This window comes from Vipera ursinii, assembly GCF_947247035.1.
Source record: "Vipera ursinii genome assembly, chromosome: 6".
Classification (NCBI taxonomy): Eukaryota; Metazoa; Chordata; class Lepidosauria; order Squamata; family Viperidae; genus Vipera; species Vipera ursinii.
The window spans coordinates 62,507,327-62,522,837 of NC_139515.1; the positions used below are offsets into that span (position 1 = coordinate 62,507,327).

Below are 15,511 nucleotides of genomic sequence, written 5' to 3' on the forward strand. Positions count from 1 at the left end.
ACTGAACAGCCATAGCTTCTTTCTTCACCCCTCTTACTACAAATCCTAAAGACTAGAAGCATAGAATCAGAACTGGAAGAGGGTGGGTGGGCCCTCTAAGTCCAATCTCCTGTGAAGGAATCCAAATTAAAGCATCCTAGTCAGATGGTTCCCAGTCCTAATTTGAATATATTCAGTGAAAAGCAGTCCACCTTTCTAGATAGCATGCTTCGTTTTTGATAGAGAAGGCATCTGTCTTCCTATATCTTTTTTTTAAAAAATATACTTTATTAAACAAGTTTTAAATAAAAACAAGAACATTATTACAAAGTACTGAAAAGTGCGTCGAATAGAAAAACACCAAAACACCCTATACACCAAAAAACAAAAACAACAACATTAAACAAGACCGGGGAGTGTAATACTACCCCTAATTTTCTTTTTCTCGTACATCCCAGGCTAAGTAACCTTTAATTACCAAGTATTAGAAATCTATAATTGTATATATCTCCAGATTCTATACCTCAAATAATAATACACAATCATCTGGTATTTCCCCTATTGAAGTTAAATATTCTATTTTGTAACCATGAATACCAGGAGTCCCAACTTTTATTAAAGTGATTCACTTTTCCCTTTGAGAATATATGTCATTCGATCTGACTCTGTGCATAGTAATACTTTCTCTATTACTTGATAACCCGTTGGGATTTCCTTCGTCTTCCAATATTGTGCATGTCATACGCGCCGCTGTTGTAATATGTATTAATAGATACCAAACATTTTTGGTACTTCTTGTGGCTTCATCCCCAAGAGGAAAATAGCTGGGTCCAATTGAAAATCATATCGTTATTTGAAATAACCAATTTTTTATATTGGTCCAGTAACGCCTAACCTTTGGACAAGTCCACCATTAATGGTAGAAAGTGCCCCTGGCAGAATCACATTTGTCATTTGCATTGGGAAACATTTTTGAAATTCGTGCGGAAGCTAAGTACCATCTATACAACATTTTGTACATATTTTCTTTAAATGCTGTTGCTAATGTTAATTTTATATTTTTCTTCCAAATTTGTTCCCACTCCTCTAATTCTATAGTGCGACCAATATTTCTCCCAGTCTTCCTATATCTCAGCCCCGTCCGGAGAGCAGGGGAAAAAAATGCAACCGGAACGAGTGCCGAGTCCACAGGAAAAGTTTATTGTCAACAGACAGCAATTCAAGGAAAAGCGAAGTCAGCATTGGCCGCTACCTGCAACCAACGCTGCTAAATACCCATCGAAAGCAAATGCCCACACCCCACCCAACTGCATCCACATCCGCCCATCCCCTACTTAAGGCCCGCCCCTCCCCGGAACAACCTTTCGGCCCTCGCCCTGACACCCAGCGCCCTCCACCGTCCCGGTAAGCCCCCACCCATGTCCACGACCCACCACCACCATGTACCGCCCCTACGTCCCACCCCAGGGCAGGCCCCACCCGGCCCTGACCCTCAGACACTGCCCCACCCCCCACGGACCCCGGCACCACCAGGTCCTCAGCCGCGCCAATGGGTCCAGCAGCCGCAATCCCTTGCCGCGCGTATAAGAGGGAGGGAGGCAGGAGGTACCCCTCAGCGGGCCCGCTGAGGTCGCGTCCTCTTGTCTGCTCCGGCGCCAACCCGAATGCAGGCCCCGCGGTGGGAACGAGCCCGTCCCTGACCAAGAAGGCCGCGGAGCCTGCTGGCACCGGGCGGAGCCCTGCAGAGCCATCCTGCGCATGCACGCGCTCCCCAGCCGACCGGGAAGGCACAGGATGCCATCGCGGGTGCTTCGCTGATTGAGGAAGCGCAGGAGCCGGCCGCCGCATAGCTGATCGAGGAAGCGCAGGAGCTAGCCGCCGCGTAGCAGGTGCGTCTGAGGGACGGGTGGAGTGGGTCCATGGGTGCGGTGCTGGTCGTCGGGGCCCCGCTGAATGTTGGGCCTGCGGGGCGCAACACTATATCTTGAACTCATTACTCTGTGTCCTGGATTCTGGACATCCATATGGACATTTTGCTATCCAATAAAAGAGAACTGACTCGCAGAAAAGGGTGAAACTTCCTTTGCAAAGTTTTATTCTTGCAAAATCTTTTGATGGTAGATAATTATTTAAGCATAAAAGCATGTTTAAATAATTATCTAAATTATAAAGAATGATACTTGGTTCTCCTGCTTGAGCAGGGGGCTGGACAAGAAGACCTCCAAGGTCCCTTCCAGCTCTATTCTATTCTATACCCATGCAGAGCACATCATGAGAAAGGCAGGGCTAGATGAATCAAAAGTTGGAATTAAGATTGCCGGAAGAAACATCAACAACCTAAGATATGCAGATGATACCACTCTAATGGCAGAAAGTGAAGAGGAACTAAAGAGCCTCTTGTTGCGGGTGAAGAAGGAGAGTGCAAAACTTGGGTTGAAACTAAACATTAAGAAAACCAATATCATGGCATCCGGCCCTCTCAATTCCTGGCAAATAGATGGGGAAGAAATGGAGGTAGTGACAGATTTTATTTTCCTGGGCTCCAAGATCACTGCAGATGGGGACTGTAGCCAAGAAATTAAAAGACGCTTGCTCCTTGGGAGGAATGCCATGGCAAATCTAGACAGCACACTAAAAAGCAGAGACATCACCCTGTCAACAAAAGTGCGTATAGTCAAGGCTATGGTCTTCCCAGTTGCAATGTATGGCAGTGAAAGTTGGACCATAAGAAAGGCCGAGCGCCAAAGAATTGAGGCCTTTGAGCTATGGTGCTGGAGAAGACTCCTGCGAGTCCCTTGGACTGCAAGGCGATCAAACCGGTCAGTCCTAGAGGAGATCAACCTTGACTGCTCTTTAGAAGGCCAGATCCTGAAGCTAAAACTCAAATACTTTGGCCACCTAATGAGAAGGAAGGACTCACTGGAGAAGAGCCTAATGCTGGGAAAGATTGAGGGCAATAGAAGAAGGGGACGACAGAGAATGAGGTGGCTGGATGGAGTCACTGAAGCAGTAGGCGTGAGCTTAAATGGACTCCAGAAGATGGTAGAGAACAGGAAGGCCTGGAGGAACATTGTCCATAGGGTCGCGATGGGTCGGACACGACTTCGCAATTAACAACAACAACCCATGCTGGCTGGGAGAATTTTGGGATTGAACTCCATACATCTTAAAGTGGCTGAGGATGAGAAACTCAGGTATACAGAAAAGGCAAAAACAGAGTAAAAAAAGCTACTAATGCAATATAATGAAATAATGAAACAACAGTAAAAAAATACCAAAGCAAGAATGTTTGACTCCATTTTAAAGTATTGAAGCATCTCTGCAAATAGTAAGTTTATGCACAAAGGAGAAATACCAGCATTTGCACAAGTTGAAAATCATGGAAGTAGTTCAAAGAGAGGGTACCACCATTCAAAAGGCCCCGTCTCGTTCTACAAATTTCCCTTTGGGGGGAACAAAAAAAAAACCTACCAGAGTTCTGGGATTTGATACAATGCTGCAATTTAAAAGAGTTGCCTTTGGGATGTTCAAGCAGAGGCAAAGATGTGCGGCCTTCTATGTCCTCCCCAATGTAGGTGTGCCAATATCCAAAATTGGTCAGCTGGCATAGGCTTTTTTGAAAATTCCAAGTTGGAGTTCACACAACCAGAGGATGCCCTATTTGGAGGAAGGTCATTGAAAATAAGGAAAAAGCTAATGGGAAAACTCTTTGGCAAAGTTGGGAGGGACAGCCGAAAGAACTTTTGTAATAGCTCTAGGGAAGCACAGTTAAGACTGGAAATACATGACCTATTGCCAATGGGGAGATTGCCACAGCTAAAGGAACCACACACAAGGGACAAACGGGATCGTTCCAGCTTACTTCAAGAGCTGTCTTTGTGCATCCTCAGAAGGAAAGCTGATTAAGAAGAGGTGATGTGCTTTCTTAGCCAATAAATTGCAGGAGTTAATGCCAAAGTGGCATGTTTGTCTTAAGAAAGTAGGATCCCGCATTTACCAGCTTCCACACTAGGCACAAAGAGACTGCACGTTCCCCTACCAGTCTGCTGGGAGCTGGCCTAGAGCCTTTGCTATCCTTTTAATTGTATTTGATGTAGATGCAAGGGTTGAGGAAGGGGGATGGGGAAGGGAGAGTATTAAAACAAAGAAGCTTTTTTTTAAAACAAAAAAGAGGACCAGGAGAACAACTCCTGCGCTCCATTGTGGATGCCAAAACGATCACACAAAGACACATTTCATTACTGAAATTTCATCACACAAACTTGATTAAACGCCAGAGGGAGTGGGGAGGCCAAGGAGATTTGTAAGTTATAACTCTAAAGATTAACCTATTATTGGCATAGTTGCTGTCAGCAAACACGACACATTCCTTGTGGTTTCAGTGCCTTTGTCGGTTGACAGTTGTTGTATTCTGTTAACTTCCATTTCACATTATTTCTGAAACTACTCTCTTTTTTTAAAAAAAATCATTATTTCCCAATATAAATTTCATTTGTATATATCAGTGTTAGCATACATATAAAATGGGGCGCGGACAGGGGGCAAGAATAGGTAAGCTGAAGTTGTGAGACTGCCTGCATTCCTTGCCCTAATTCCACAAACTCACTGGAAAAACCAGCTCAGATCAGGGGTAAGTCTGATGCACCCTTCTAAAGTAGAATTATAAAAGAATTTTGCCACAGTTTATATTGGGAGCAAATCTGGATATTCCAGCAGGAATGTTTCTTCGGAGTCTAGTTAGCATTAGTTTCTCTCCCAAAACTCCACATCTGAAACAAAAGATACAGGGATGCTGCATACAAAAAAGCAGTAGTTATATTTTTTAAAAAGAACTTGCATTAAAATAAATTACATTTTAAGAAAGTATGCACCAAGAGCCAAAAGCAAGGTAATCTGCATATTAAGCAAATCTTTATGGACAACATGCATTACATAACTTATAGCAGTGGTCCCCAACCTTTCCGACTGTGGACCAGCAACAGCTGCAACGAGGAGAGGATGGTTTCGCATGCACCACAGCTGCTTATACAAAATGGAGCTTCGTGTGCTTCCCTGCCGCTTGCACAGCTCAGTTTCCATCAGGCCACGGACTGGGGGTTGGGGACCCCTGACTTATAGGAATGTTTACAAAGCCTTTGTAGATTATATTAAAATATCTTTACTGATTTCTTTTTTAAAAATCAATGCTGACAATATTTTTTTATATAAAGCTTCAAAAAATAAGTTCATTGAAGAAGCGTAAATAATTTTCATTGCAAAAGTACTTTTAAAATATTCTCCTTTACCATTTGAGTGACACAATGGATTTGGAGATTTATTTTGCAATAGAGTTCGCTTATTTATGTAAATTTAAAACTTACTTTCCTGACATTTTAGGAATCGTGTAATTCTTCCCAATATGAACACGCGCTTACAGTAAGGCTATGCCAGATAGGGTGGAAAAGAAATGTACTGGTACATAGGTACCATAAAGCATAGATTACAGATGTCAGGCTGACTCTCTCTAGATAGCTCATCAAGGCAACTATGCTTTTGGCTGTAAAACAGCCCACTGTAAGGGGATCCTGTTGATTGATAAGAAGTCAGGGCAGGAAAAGGAACAATGGAAGATTTGATGAGAGTTGCTCTGTGATACTCCTGAGAAGCCCAGAGAGCCAGCCTTGATCAGAGGGGAAATTGGGGGTTTCCAAGGCAACTTGTTCCCGGGCACAAAGGCACGTCTGTTTGGTAGCGAGCAACTGAAATGCCTCCTCTACTACAGACCCCTGGAAAAAAGCGTAGGTTGAAGGCAAAGGGGTCTTTCAGTTGTCTTAAAGGACATCTGGAAGTTTGGCAGCTGCAGGATCACTTTAAAATCATTTGCGTATAACATGATGATTAGATACAACACTGAGGAAGCTTCTCCTGTGCCACCTTTGCATTTATAGCATTTGAAAGGCAGCAGGTACCTTGCTTGGCTCTGCAAAAAACAACCGAACTAAACCTACTGGGTCTTCCCAGATAATGGAAGACTGAACTGTAAACAAGAGAGAAAGAAAGGAAGAGAGCAAGACAGGCAGACCACTGGTTTTCTTTAGCATTATTTTGTGTAAAAGGGAAACATCCAAGACATTTATAGGGGGATTTTGGTATTTATTTACACAATATATATAATATATATCCATCGGTGCATTCCATAAAAATTGGAAGTTGGAGCACAGAAGACATTTAATCTGTGATAATTAGTTCATCTACACCCCAGTCTTCATAACTTCCATCCGGCAGGTACCTGCGGATAATTATAGGAATCTTCCGAGCTCTGGAGGAGGGAAAGAGAAATTCATACTCAAAGGACATTAAATCATTGGTATTCAGTAGAACTCCAATAGTGTAATAAAACATTTGAAAGCCTTCAAAACCAAATCTAAAAATTCACCCACAGAAAATCATTGACTGTTCCTTCCTACTTCTTGAAATTAAGCAGGAAATAATCTGAATGTAGGACTTCTGAATCTTAATTTTCCATGGAACTTTCCTAAGAGACAGGGATGCAACTGCACTGTAGAAAGACCATTCTGGGATCACACAAATGACCTTTCTAATACACATGGTTTAATTGTATATAAAGTGCTCATAGAGTGTAATGCCATAAACCAAAAAAAAATGCTCTGAGTGGAATACATAAACTATTAAAAACCTTTGGCAAACTGAACAACTTGGAACCTAAAGGAAAGAAATTTAAATCCAGTTCAATAGAAATAAGACTTTTTAAAGTCAACAATGTAATTAGTGAGCTTGGAATTTCTCCAGGACATCAGGTTTATAATTGCAATACGTGAAAAGTAAAAACATAAAAATATTTTTTTAAAAGTTATGGGAGTTCAACAGAATGGTCCTGAAACCATAACCAGGATAGAATTTTTCAGGGAAATTATCACATTATGATTTTGTATTGGGGTTATACTAGTCAGAGCTTCGCATAGCTCAAGTAAATATTAAAGCAAGTTTAGTTACATTAATGTTTGGGCTTACAAACGCCTTTCCATTAAATAATGTACAAATCTTGCATTATGTGCGCACGTGAGCCAAATATGAAGAAAGAAAAAAGTAGCTTTTCGTATTTCTATAATGGGAACTCATGAATCTCAAGTGCTTATAACAGAACAGTTTACTGTCATTTTTTTAGTTTCTATATAACATCTGACATTATAGCTCTCTAGCCAATAACATTTACAAAAAAGAGCAACCAAATTATTATCTATATAAACCCTGAATTTCAAAATAACAGTCTGAAACATTTCAGTTTTGAGAAAAAGGAAATCATCTACTGTGACTATACTTGTATGGGAGAAAAACAGAGGTGGCAGGAACCAAATCATTAACTATTTTAAAGCTTTTAATTAAAACACCTGGGAAAATTATGGTACTGAAAATGTGACAAAAATATAATTATAAAAATACTATTCCTATGCAAAACAATAGTATTTCCTCTACTTAAAAAAGTAAAGGCACCCACAAAACGGAACATTGTGTATAACACTCTGTTAGTCTCTTATTGGACAACAGGAATTGTATTTAGATATTCTACATGTGCATAAAATTAACTAGCTCTCTCTTCCCAATAATTGCCTTTTTGTCATTTACAAATTGTAGGACAAACATCTGTAGCAATAAATATTTACTATTTATAGAGATTCCTCTCATCATCAATGTCCCAAAAATCATGGTTTTAAACTGTTTGTAGAACCATACAGGTAGGCAAGATTCCAGAGTGCAGAAAATTCTCTTGATCTAACGGACAACTGGAAGAACAGGAAGAGTGAAACTAGCATGTTCACTATACAGCCCCTCCTGCCTTAAAGTAGAATGTCCAAATCTAATTAGAGAGGGAACTGTTTATGCACACCTGCGCGTGGATAAAACTTCTCAACTTACTTCAGTTCTTTCATTGCAATCAGCAAGGGATCTCTTTCTCCTTCAAGCTCTACCATTACTGGGGCACACATCCTGACAGGAAAGAAGATTTAAGAACTTTTACTGCAACTGGAGTAAACAGTGGATATTAAAAGTTATCAAGTTAGATGAGAATAAGATATACCATTTGGTTTCCTGTCAAATTTGTAAGAAACCTGGAGTTTTTAATTCTTGAAAACCTATGCTATAATCTTTGCTGTTTGACATTTTAAATACTTTCAATTTAGAGTTGGGGGGGGGGGGGAGGGAGGTGTTGTACCTTTGAGTCAAGTCTTGACTTCTAGCAACCCTGGAGAGTCCCTGTAGGTTTCTGGGCAAGGGTTTTCAGAAGTAATTTACCACTGCCTGCTTCCTAGGGCTGAGAGAAAGTGGCTGGCCCAAGGTTATCCAACTGTCTTTGTGCCTAAGGTGGGACAAATACTGATTATCTCCAAATTTCTAGCCTGGTACCTTAACCCCAAACTGGCTCTTTGCTATTTGTTGGATATATTTCAATAATAAAATGTTCAAATGAATTATAAATTAATTTTAAATTGCATATAGAAGTGGGGGAAATGGGGTCACTATTTTGGGCATAAAATGGAATAAAATACAAAAATAAAAGTAGGAGAGGCTCAATTCTCACACATGGACATTGTTATATACCTCTAGCAAACCAATCTCCATTGGCTTATCAAAGCAACTGTCTACCAGGCGATTTCTACTGAAATGAAGAAGAAAAATAACCAGCTACTAGTCCTCACTAATCACAATTGGGACCAGCAACTCCATCACTAAGTGACATAGTTGGAACATCAGAGTTATGACATCAGTTCTGGCTATAGTCATTAAACAAATCATCCATGGCCATTAACTGAGATGTTATATGACTGCAGCTTGCAACTTACTCCCAGTTTCTCTGATTTTATTGGAAGCCAGCTCAAAGGGAGCAAATAACAATCATGTGACCAGAAGCTGATGACCATCATAAATGCAAACTGGTTGCCAAGCACCCACTGTGCAATCACATGACTGCAGGGACCCTGTGATGTAAGTTTAAGAACTGGTCATAAACCTAGTTTTTCAGTGCCATCATAATTCTGAATAGCCACTAAATGTGCAGTTGATAAATGAGGACAACCTGTAAAGTTTTGCCTTGTTAAACCTCTCGTAAGATGTTTTAAAGAAGCTCAAGAGCATTACATTCCTTCCTGGAGCAATACTCGGAGCATATTGGATAATGAAACATCTATCTGCTTTTAAAGGCCAATTCTTCTAAATACTTTGTTTTCCACAAAAAAAGTACAATTTTCCTGTTTAGCACCTTCACCTTTAATCTGAAAAATATTGTGTAACCCCAAAAATACAGTCTTATTCATGGATCTGTTTTCAGTGGCTCATCTGAAAGTTCATCTGCCCAACTCTTGAATGCTGGATAGGAATATTCTGCTAGCAGCCTTCCCCTCCCATTATTCATATATTTCCCTGTATGAACTCTGAAAGCCACGTACATAGTAACATTTAAAATAAATGACCTATTTTTAATGATACTAATAATTTAAATACATGCTCTGCCAAAGAGCCTTTCTCAAATATAGCCTCAGCTGCTGAAAGTTGTTATAGACCCAGATTTTGCCTAAGCCTATAGCAAAATAGTTCTCTGATAGAGCAACTGGTATCAATGACTAATTTAATAAAGGGAAAATGTTTATTTTTTAAAAAAGAGACTTTACTCCTCTCTAATCCAAAGTATATATCCATTGCATCCTCAGTTGCAGATGCACACAAGAATGTGTAATTCAAATCATACTACTGTATGCAAAGTCATTGCACTCCTCTGAGGTTTGCCTATGGTTGTTTCAACTTTGTCTTTAAGCAACTTGAGGATTTATTTTATTTATTTATTAAACTTACTTTGAGCTTACTTTGCTACTGGGTCTCTGAAAGCCACTTCCTGTACCATTATTGAAACTGATCTTTTTGCTTTAAAGACATTTCTCTGAAAAGATGTGTATTCATAATTTTAATTTTCTGCTTTAATAACTTTTAAAATGCTTTTATGATACACTGAAAGACTTAAGCTAGTTCCACACTTCCAGTTTAACCCAGCAAGAGGACAGGGCGCTCACTGTTTCGTGAAGGCAGAAATGTATGATGCCATCTTAGTGTCATCTTTACCCTGCTGGTAAGGTAACTGACATCTGTGTTTTTTGTGCTGAATGATGGTGCAAGCAGGGCAATCCTGTCCACCTGCTCTGCTTCATTCCATTTTACAGAGGTATTTCCATTTCAATTCGCTGATGTGCGTCACAAGTCTTCAAACACATGCCCAATGAAGGGACAGCAATAATTGTTGTTTTTCTAGGATGGGTGGGAAGGAAAAAAAGCAGAGGAATCGACCAATTGGGGGCTGTCTTAAGATCTAGATAGAATACCAAGCCATAACTATGGCGAAGTAGATGAAAGGGTGGAAATCTGCAAAGAAATTTCATTATGCATTGGAGGCAAACAGCTGAAAGCTGGAGAAGCCTTCAGACAATCATTAGTATAAAAGATGAGTAAGTAAATAAATATATATTTACGCTATCTGGAGGGCACGGGTACCAAGAACTCTGGCCCGCTCATATTTGGTCATGTAAGGAGTAGTGATCCGCTTCTGATTTGCCTGTTGTCGCTCTCCAGATGGCAAGATTTCCACATTTTCCTGACCCTCCTATGGAATAATGCAAAGCAAATGTAAACACACACAGCTGTATGCCCTGTCATCTGAGCAGTCATCAAATTGAAACCAATGAAGAATAAAGTAGTGGCTAAAATTGTGGAAACCTTTTTGGAAAAGTGTATCTTTAAGGTTTGATGGCTAAGAACACCACTTTTTTTTGGAGTAGTACCAATGGAAAGATAATATATCTTTGGAAAGATAATCTAATCAAGAATGTAGTGCAACAAAGTTTATTCAATTATCTGTACTCTACCCTACGGAAAGTTATAGCCAAATAACCAGAAAAAGGAAACACAACTTGCTTAGGTTGATATGTGGTAGCTTTCCTTCATCTGATTGTAGCCAATGAGCATGAGTGTTTAGAGAGCCAATCAGGTGTCATCTTGTTTTGGCAAGGAGCCAATCAGATCACAGTAGGATTCAGTTATTGATGTCATGTATTGAATCTGAGAGGAGGACATTTGTCAGTGGGTTATGTGATCGCTATCAAGTTGGTTGGGTTTTTTTATGTTCTTTCATTTAGTGAAACGTAATAAAATTAAAGTAATGGTGCAAAGAAAGCGATGTAAAATAGTATTATTAAGTGAACAAGGCTACAGTTATAAAGAAATTAGAAGAAAAATTGGTGGAAACTTAACCAAAGGTGGCATTTCTACTGTACACTTTTTCCAAAAGGTTTCCACAATTTTGGCCACTACTGTATGAATGGAAAATGTTAAATAAGGTTCTACAACAAGAATGCTATTACGTAAAAGGCCTAATACATGATGGTAAGTTTTTTCTTTGAAAACAGGTATTAACCTATGAATTCATATATTTTCTAATCCATTTTCTAAAGTTCACATTTTATACTACTTAAGCATTGGGACTTTACAGATCTAAGTTACCAGTATAAATTTATATTCTATTCTCATTGTCCTTAGTTTCTAGTCCAGACATGTCAAACTCGCGACGTCACGTGACGTTGTGCAACGTATCGGAACTTTTTCCCATTGCCGGCAATGGGATGGGTGCGGTTTCTCCGTGACGCTCCGGCCCATGGGCCGGCAGTTTGACACCCCTGTTCTAGTTAAAGAAACAAAATATATGCCTTGGGTAAAAAAAAAATGGAGCACAGACTTTGAGAGAGATAAGAGGGATACAAATGACCAAAACTTTCAAGACTCTATTGTTCTGCCTTACTATGATAAAGAATATTCCTGGAATCCCTGCCAGTTTCTGGCCTACCTCAAAGGACTGACATAATTTTTGAAAACCTGTCCATGTTTCTTTCTATCCCATCTTAATAGTACACAAAATCATGGTAAGGTTATTTTCAGTTTGTTTTTCATGCTTTCCTCCTCTAAGGACTATATAACCTTTTCTCAAAGTCCCTCTTTAACAGTTTGCTCCTTCTTTCTCCTCTTAAGTAGTCCTTTCATAATTTCCCTAAAATCACTTCTATATTCATTTACATCCTAATAACATACATAAATGAAATCTTCCAAAAGTATTCATTTTGCCGGTTAAGAATGACAGAAGTTAACTCTAATACATCTAGAAGCTATTTCACTCATAAAATATCTTCCTATTTCAAATCATTCACCAGATTGAAGGCTCTTTTAGAATATCACAAACTGAAGTCACTTACCTCCTCAACATTTTCTAGATCATCAAGTCCTTCATCTTCTTCCACATCATCAAAATCATCTCCATCAAAACTAACAGGAGAAATATATTAATAATTTATGGATAATTCTCTAGCAAAACCCTTCATCCCTAAATTATACACTGTAAGTACTACAAGCTAAATGTCACAGCTGATGTCAATTAGCTACCTTGACCAAAACAATGCAAGACTGGACTTGATTTATATGTGGAAGGGAAATCACTAGGAAACCCCAGGTTTATAAATCAGGCTCTTGAATGGATCACAGAGAAGTAAAAAAGGGAACAATTCTGTCTTTAGGCTGGAGAAAATGAGTTTCTTTCAAATTCTATGGCACAAGCCAGAAAAAAAAAACATTCTTGATCTTTTAAGTCATTAAATCAACAGGCATGAACTTGGAAACTACAGCAATTCTGTCCCCTGAATGTACTCTGTGATGGTGATAAGTAACAGCTAGTTACAGGTGAAACTCGAAAAATTAGAATATCGTGCAAAAGTTCATTTAATTCAGTAATGCAACTTAAAAGGGGAAATTAATATATGAGATAGACTCATTACATGCAAAGCAAGATAGTTCAAGCCGTGATTTGTCATAATTATGATGATTATGGCTTACAGCTCATGAAAACCCAAAATCCACAATCTCAGAAAATTAGAATATTGTGAAAAGGTGCAATATTCAAGGCGCAAAGTGTCCCACTCTAATCAGCTAATTAAGCCATAACACCTGCAAAGGGTTCCTGAGCCTTTAAATGGTTTCTCAGTCTGGTTCAGTAGGAATATAATCATGGGGAAGACTGCTGACCTGACAGTTGTGCAGAAAACCGTTATTGACATCCTCCATAAGGAGGGAAAGCCTCAAAAGGTAATTGCAAAAGACGTTGGATGTTCCCAAAGTGCTGTATCAAAGCACATTAATAGAGAGTTATGTGGAAGGGAAAAGTGTGGAAGAAAAATGTGCACAAGCAGCAGGGATGACCGCAGCCTGGAGAGGATTGTCAGGAAAAGGCCATTCAAAAGTGTTGGGGACTTTCACAAGGAGTGGACTGAGGCTGGAGTCAGTGCATCAAGAGCCACCACACACAGACGGATCCTGGACATGGGCTTCAAATGTCGTATTCCTCTTGTCAAGCCGCTCCTGAACAACAAACAACATCAGAAGCGTCTTACCTGGGCTAAAGAAAAACAGACCTGGTCTGTTGATCAGTAGTCCAAAGTCCTCTTTTCTGATGAGCAACTTTTGCATCTCATTTGGAAACCAAGGACCCAGAGTCTGGAGGAAGAATGGAGAGGCACACACTGCAAGATGCTTGAAGTCCAGTGTGAAGTTTCCACAGTCTGTGTTGATTTGGGGAGCCATGTCATCTGCTGCTGTTGGTCCACTGTGCTTCATTAAGTCCAGGGTCAACGCAGCTGTCTACCAGGAGATTTTGGAGCACTTCATGCTTCCTTCCGCAGATGAGCTTTATGGGGATGCTGACTTCATTTTCCAGCAGGACTTGGCACCTGCCCACTGCCAAAAGCACCAAAAACTGGTTCAATGACCGTGGGATTACTGTGCTTGATTGGCCAGCAAACTCGCCTGACCTGAACCCCATAATCTATGGGGCATTGCCAAGAGAAAGATGCAAGACGTGAGACCGAACAATGCAGAAGGGCTGAAGGCCGCTATTGAAGCATCCTGGTCTTCCATAACACCTCAGCAGTACCACAGGCTGATAGCTTCCATGCCACGCCGCATTGAGGCAGTAATTGCTGCAAAAGGGGCCCAAACCAAGTACTGAGTACATATGCATGCTTATACTTTTCAGAGGTCCGATATTGTTCTATGTACACTCCTTGTTTTATTGATTGCATGTAATATTCTAATTTTCTGAGATTGTGGATTTGGGGTTTTCATGAGCTGTACGCCATAATCATCACAATTATGACAAATCATGGCTTGAACTATCTTGCTTTGCATGTAATGAGTCTATCTCATATATTAGTTTCCCCTTTTAAGTTGCATTACTGAAATAAATGAACTTTTGCACGATATTCTAATTTTTTGAGTTTCACCTGTATTAAGCTTTCCAAATTTGTAACTTCAGAGACCACTATAACCTACTGGTTCCTTCTTAAGTTCTAACAAATTTAGAGCCAACTAATACATGAGTAAATGACCTATTGGCATGGCTACTGCTATTTAGCATAGATGATGTAGAGAATGCATTCTATTCTCAAATTCCTTCCATCCGCTCAGGATGAAGTTTGAGCAAAAGTATAAAGTTAATTAAAATATACATATTAATATATTTAAAAGTCTGATTTGACTAGGTATCCTAATTCCTCACTGACAGGTGATAAAGAAGACAAAATTATAAAACAAAGGATTCTTGACTTTAACTGTATTTCAACTGCCACATCTAAAGGGCATACTGAAAATGTGGGTCATTTAGCTTCTCAAAATAAAGCATGCTAAACGGAGCTTTAGTCAGATCCAAATTTATATATGGGTGGGAGAGACTGTAATTACTCTCGTTTCAGTGATGAGCAGAGAAAGAATATGCCATGCCAATTAAAAATATGTTTGGAAAAATCAGTGTGTAGTACAATTATTTGCGTAAGGTTACTACTTAAGATTCAAATTTCTCCATAACCATGGGCCCAGCTCATTATTATGCAATTACTCCAAAGTCCGTGCACGGGTAGCTATCGCTTTAGGACTGGTTCAACGGTGAAAGTCGGATATTCATTTTGATAATAAAAACAGTGTTAATATTAATCATAGCAATATAAGGGGAAAAACAATAGCTGAAAAGCAACATTCTTCTTGAAATCACGAACTGAAGTTGAATCCAGGGCAGCGTCTCACAGCTCGGCTTAAAGCAGTTCCAGGAGGCTGTTTTCCCCACTGCAGGTGGACCGGCTAAGCAACCCCCTTTCTTCCACCCTGGATCGGCTCTGGAAAATGAGAAGTAGCCCGACACCCCAGAGACGCCATAATTTGGGCAAGAGGTTAAAGATTGATTTCTTATTCCCGCGCTTACTTATCCTCGTTGTCCGACATGTTGAGGCCTTCCCTCGTTCAGAGCGGACTCTCACGATCACAATTCCCAGCAGAAACCAAGCAACCTCACGGGAGACGTGAAGAGGCCAGGAACATCCCCACCGGCAAGCCCGCGAAGGAAAACAAACTCACGCACTTCCCGTCGAAGAGCACGCAGAGTGCGAACACTTCCGAGGTCAGA

At 40.0% G+C, this 15,511-nt stretch overlaps 1 protein-coding gene across 2 annotated transcripts; it reads right to left on the reverse strand.

Annotated features, from left to right (window-relative positions):
* Positions 1 to 3,107: 3,107 nt before the first annotated feature.
* On the reverse strand, positions 3,108 to 15,503 carry POLR2F (RNA polymerase II, I and III subunit F). 2 transcript variants are annotated; one of them, XM_083365473.1, is made up of 6 exons: positions 15,311 to 15,503; positions 12,264 to 12,333; positions 10,494 to 10,624; positions 7,894 to 7,965; positions 7,641 to 7,760; positions 6,127 to 6,277 (listed from the first exon to the last, which is right to left on the reverse strand). In XM_083365473.1, the coding sequence occupies exons 1-5, from the start codon at positions 15,328 to 15,330 to the stop codon at positions 7,688 to 7,690; spliced, it is 366 nt and encodes a 121-aa protein (XP_083221599.1). In that variant the 5' UTR covers positions 15,331 to 15,503; the 3' UTR covers positions 6,127 to 6,277; positions 7,641 to 7,687. The 2 variants fall into 2 exon arrangements, with proteins under 2 accessions (XP_083221598.1, XP_083221599.1); XM_083365472.1 differs by lacking the exon at positions 7,641 to 7,760 and having other exon boundaries at positions 3,108 to 6,277.
* Positions 15,504 to 15,511: the final 8 nt, after the last annotated feature.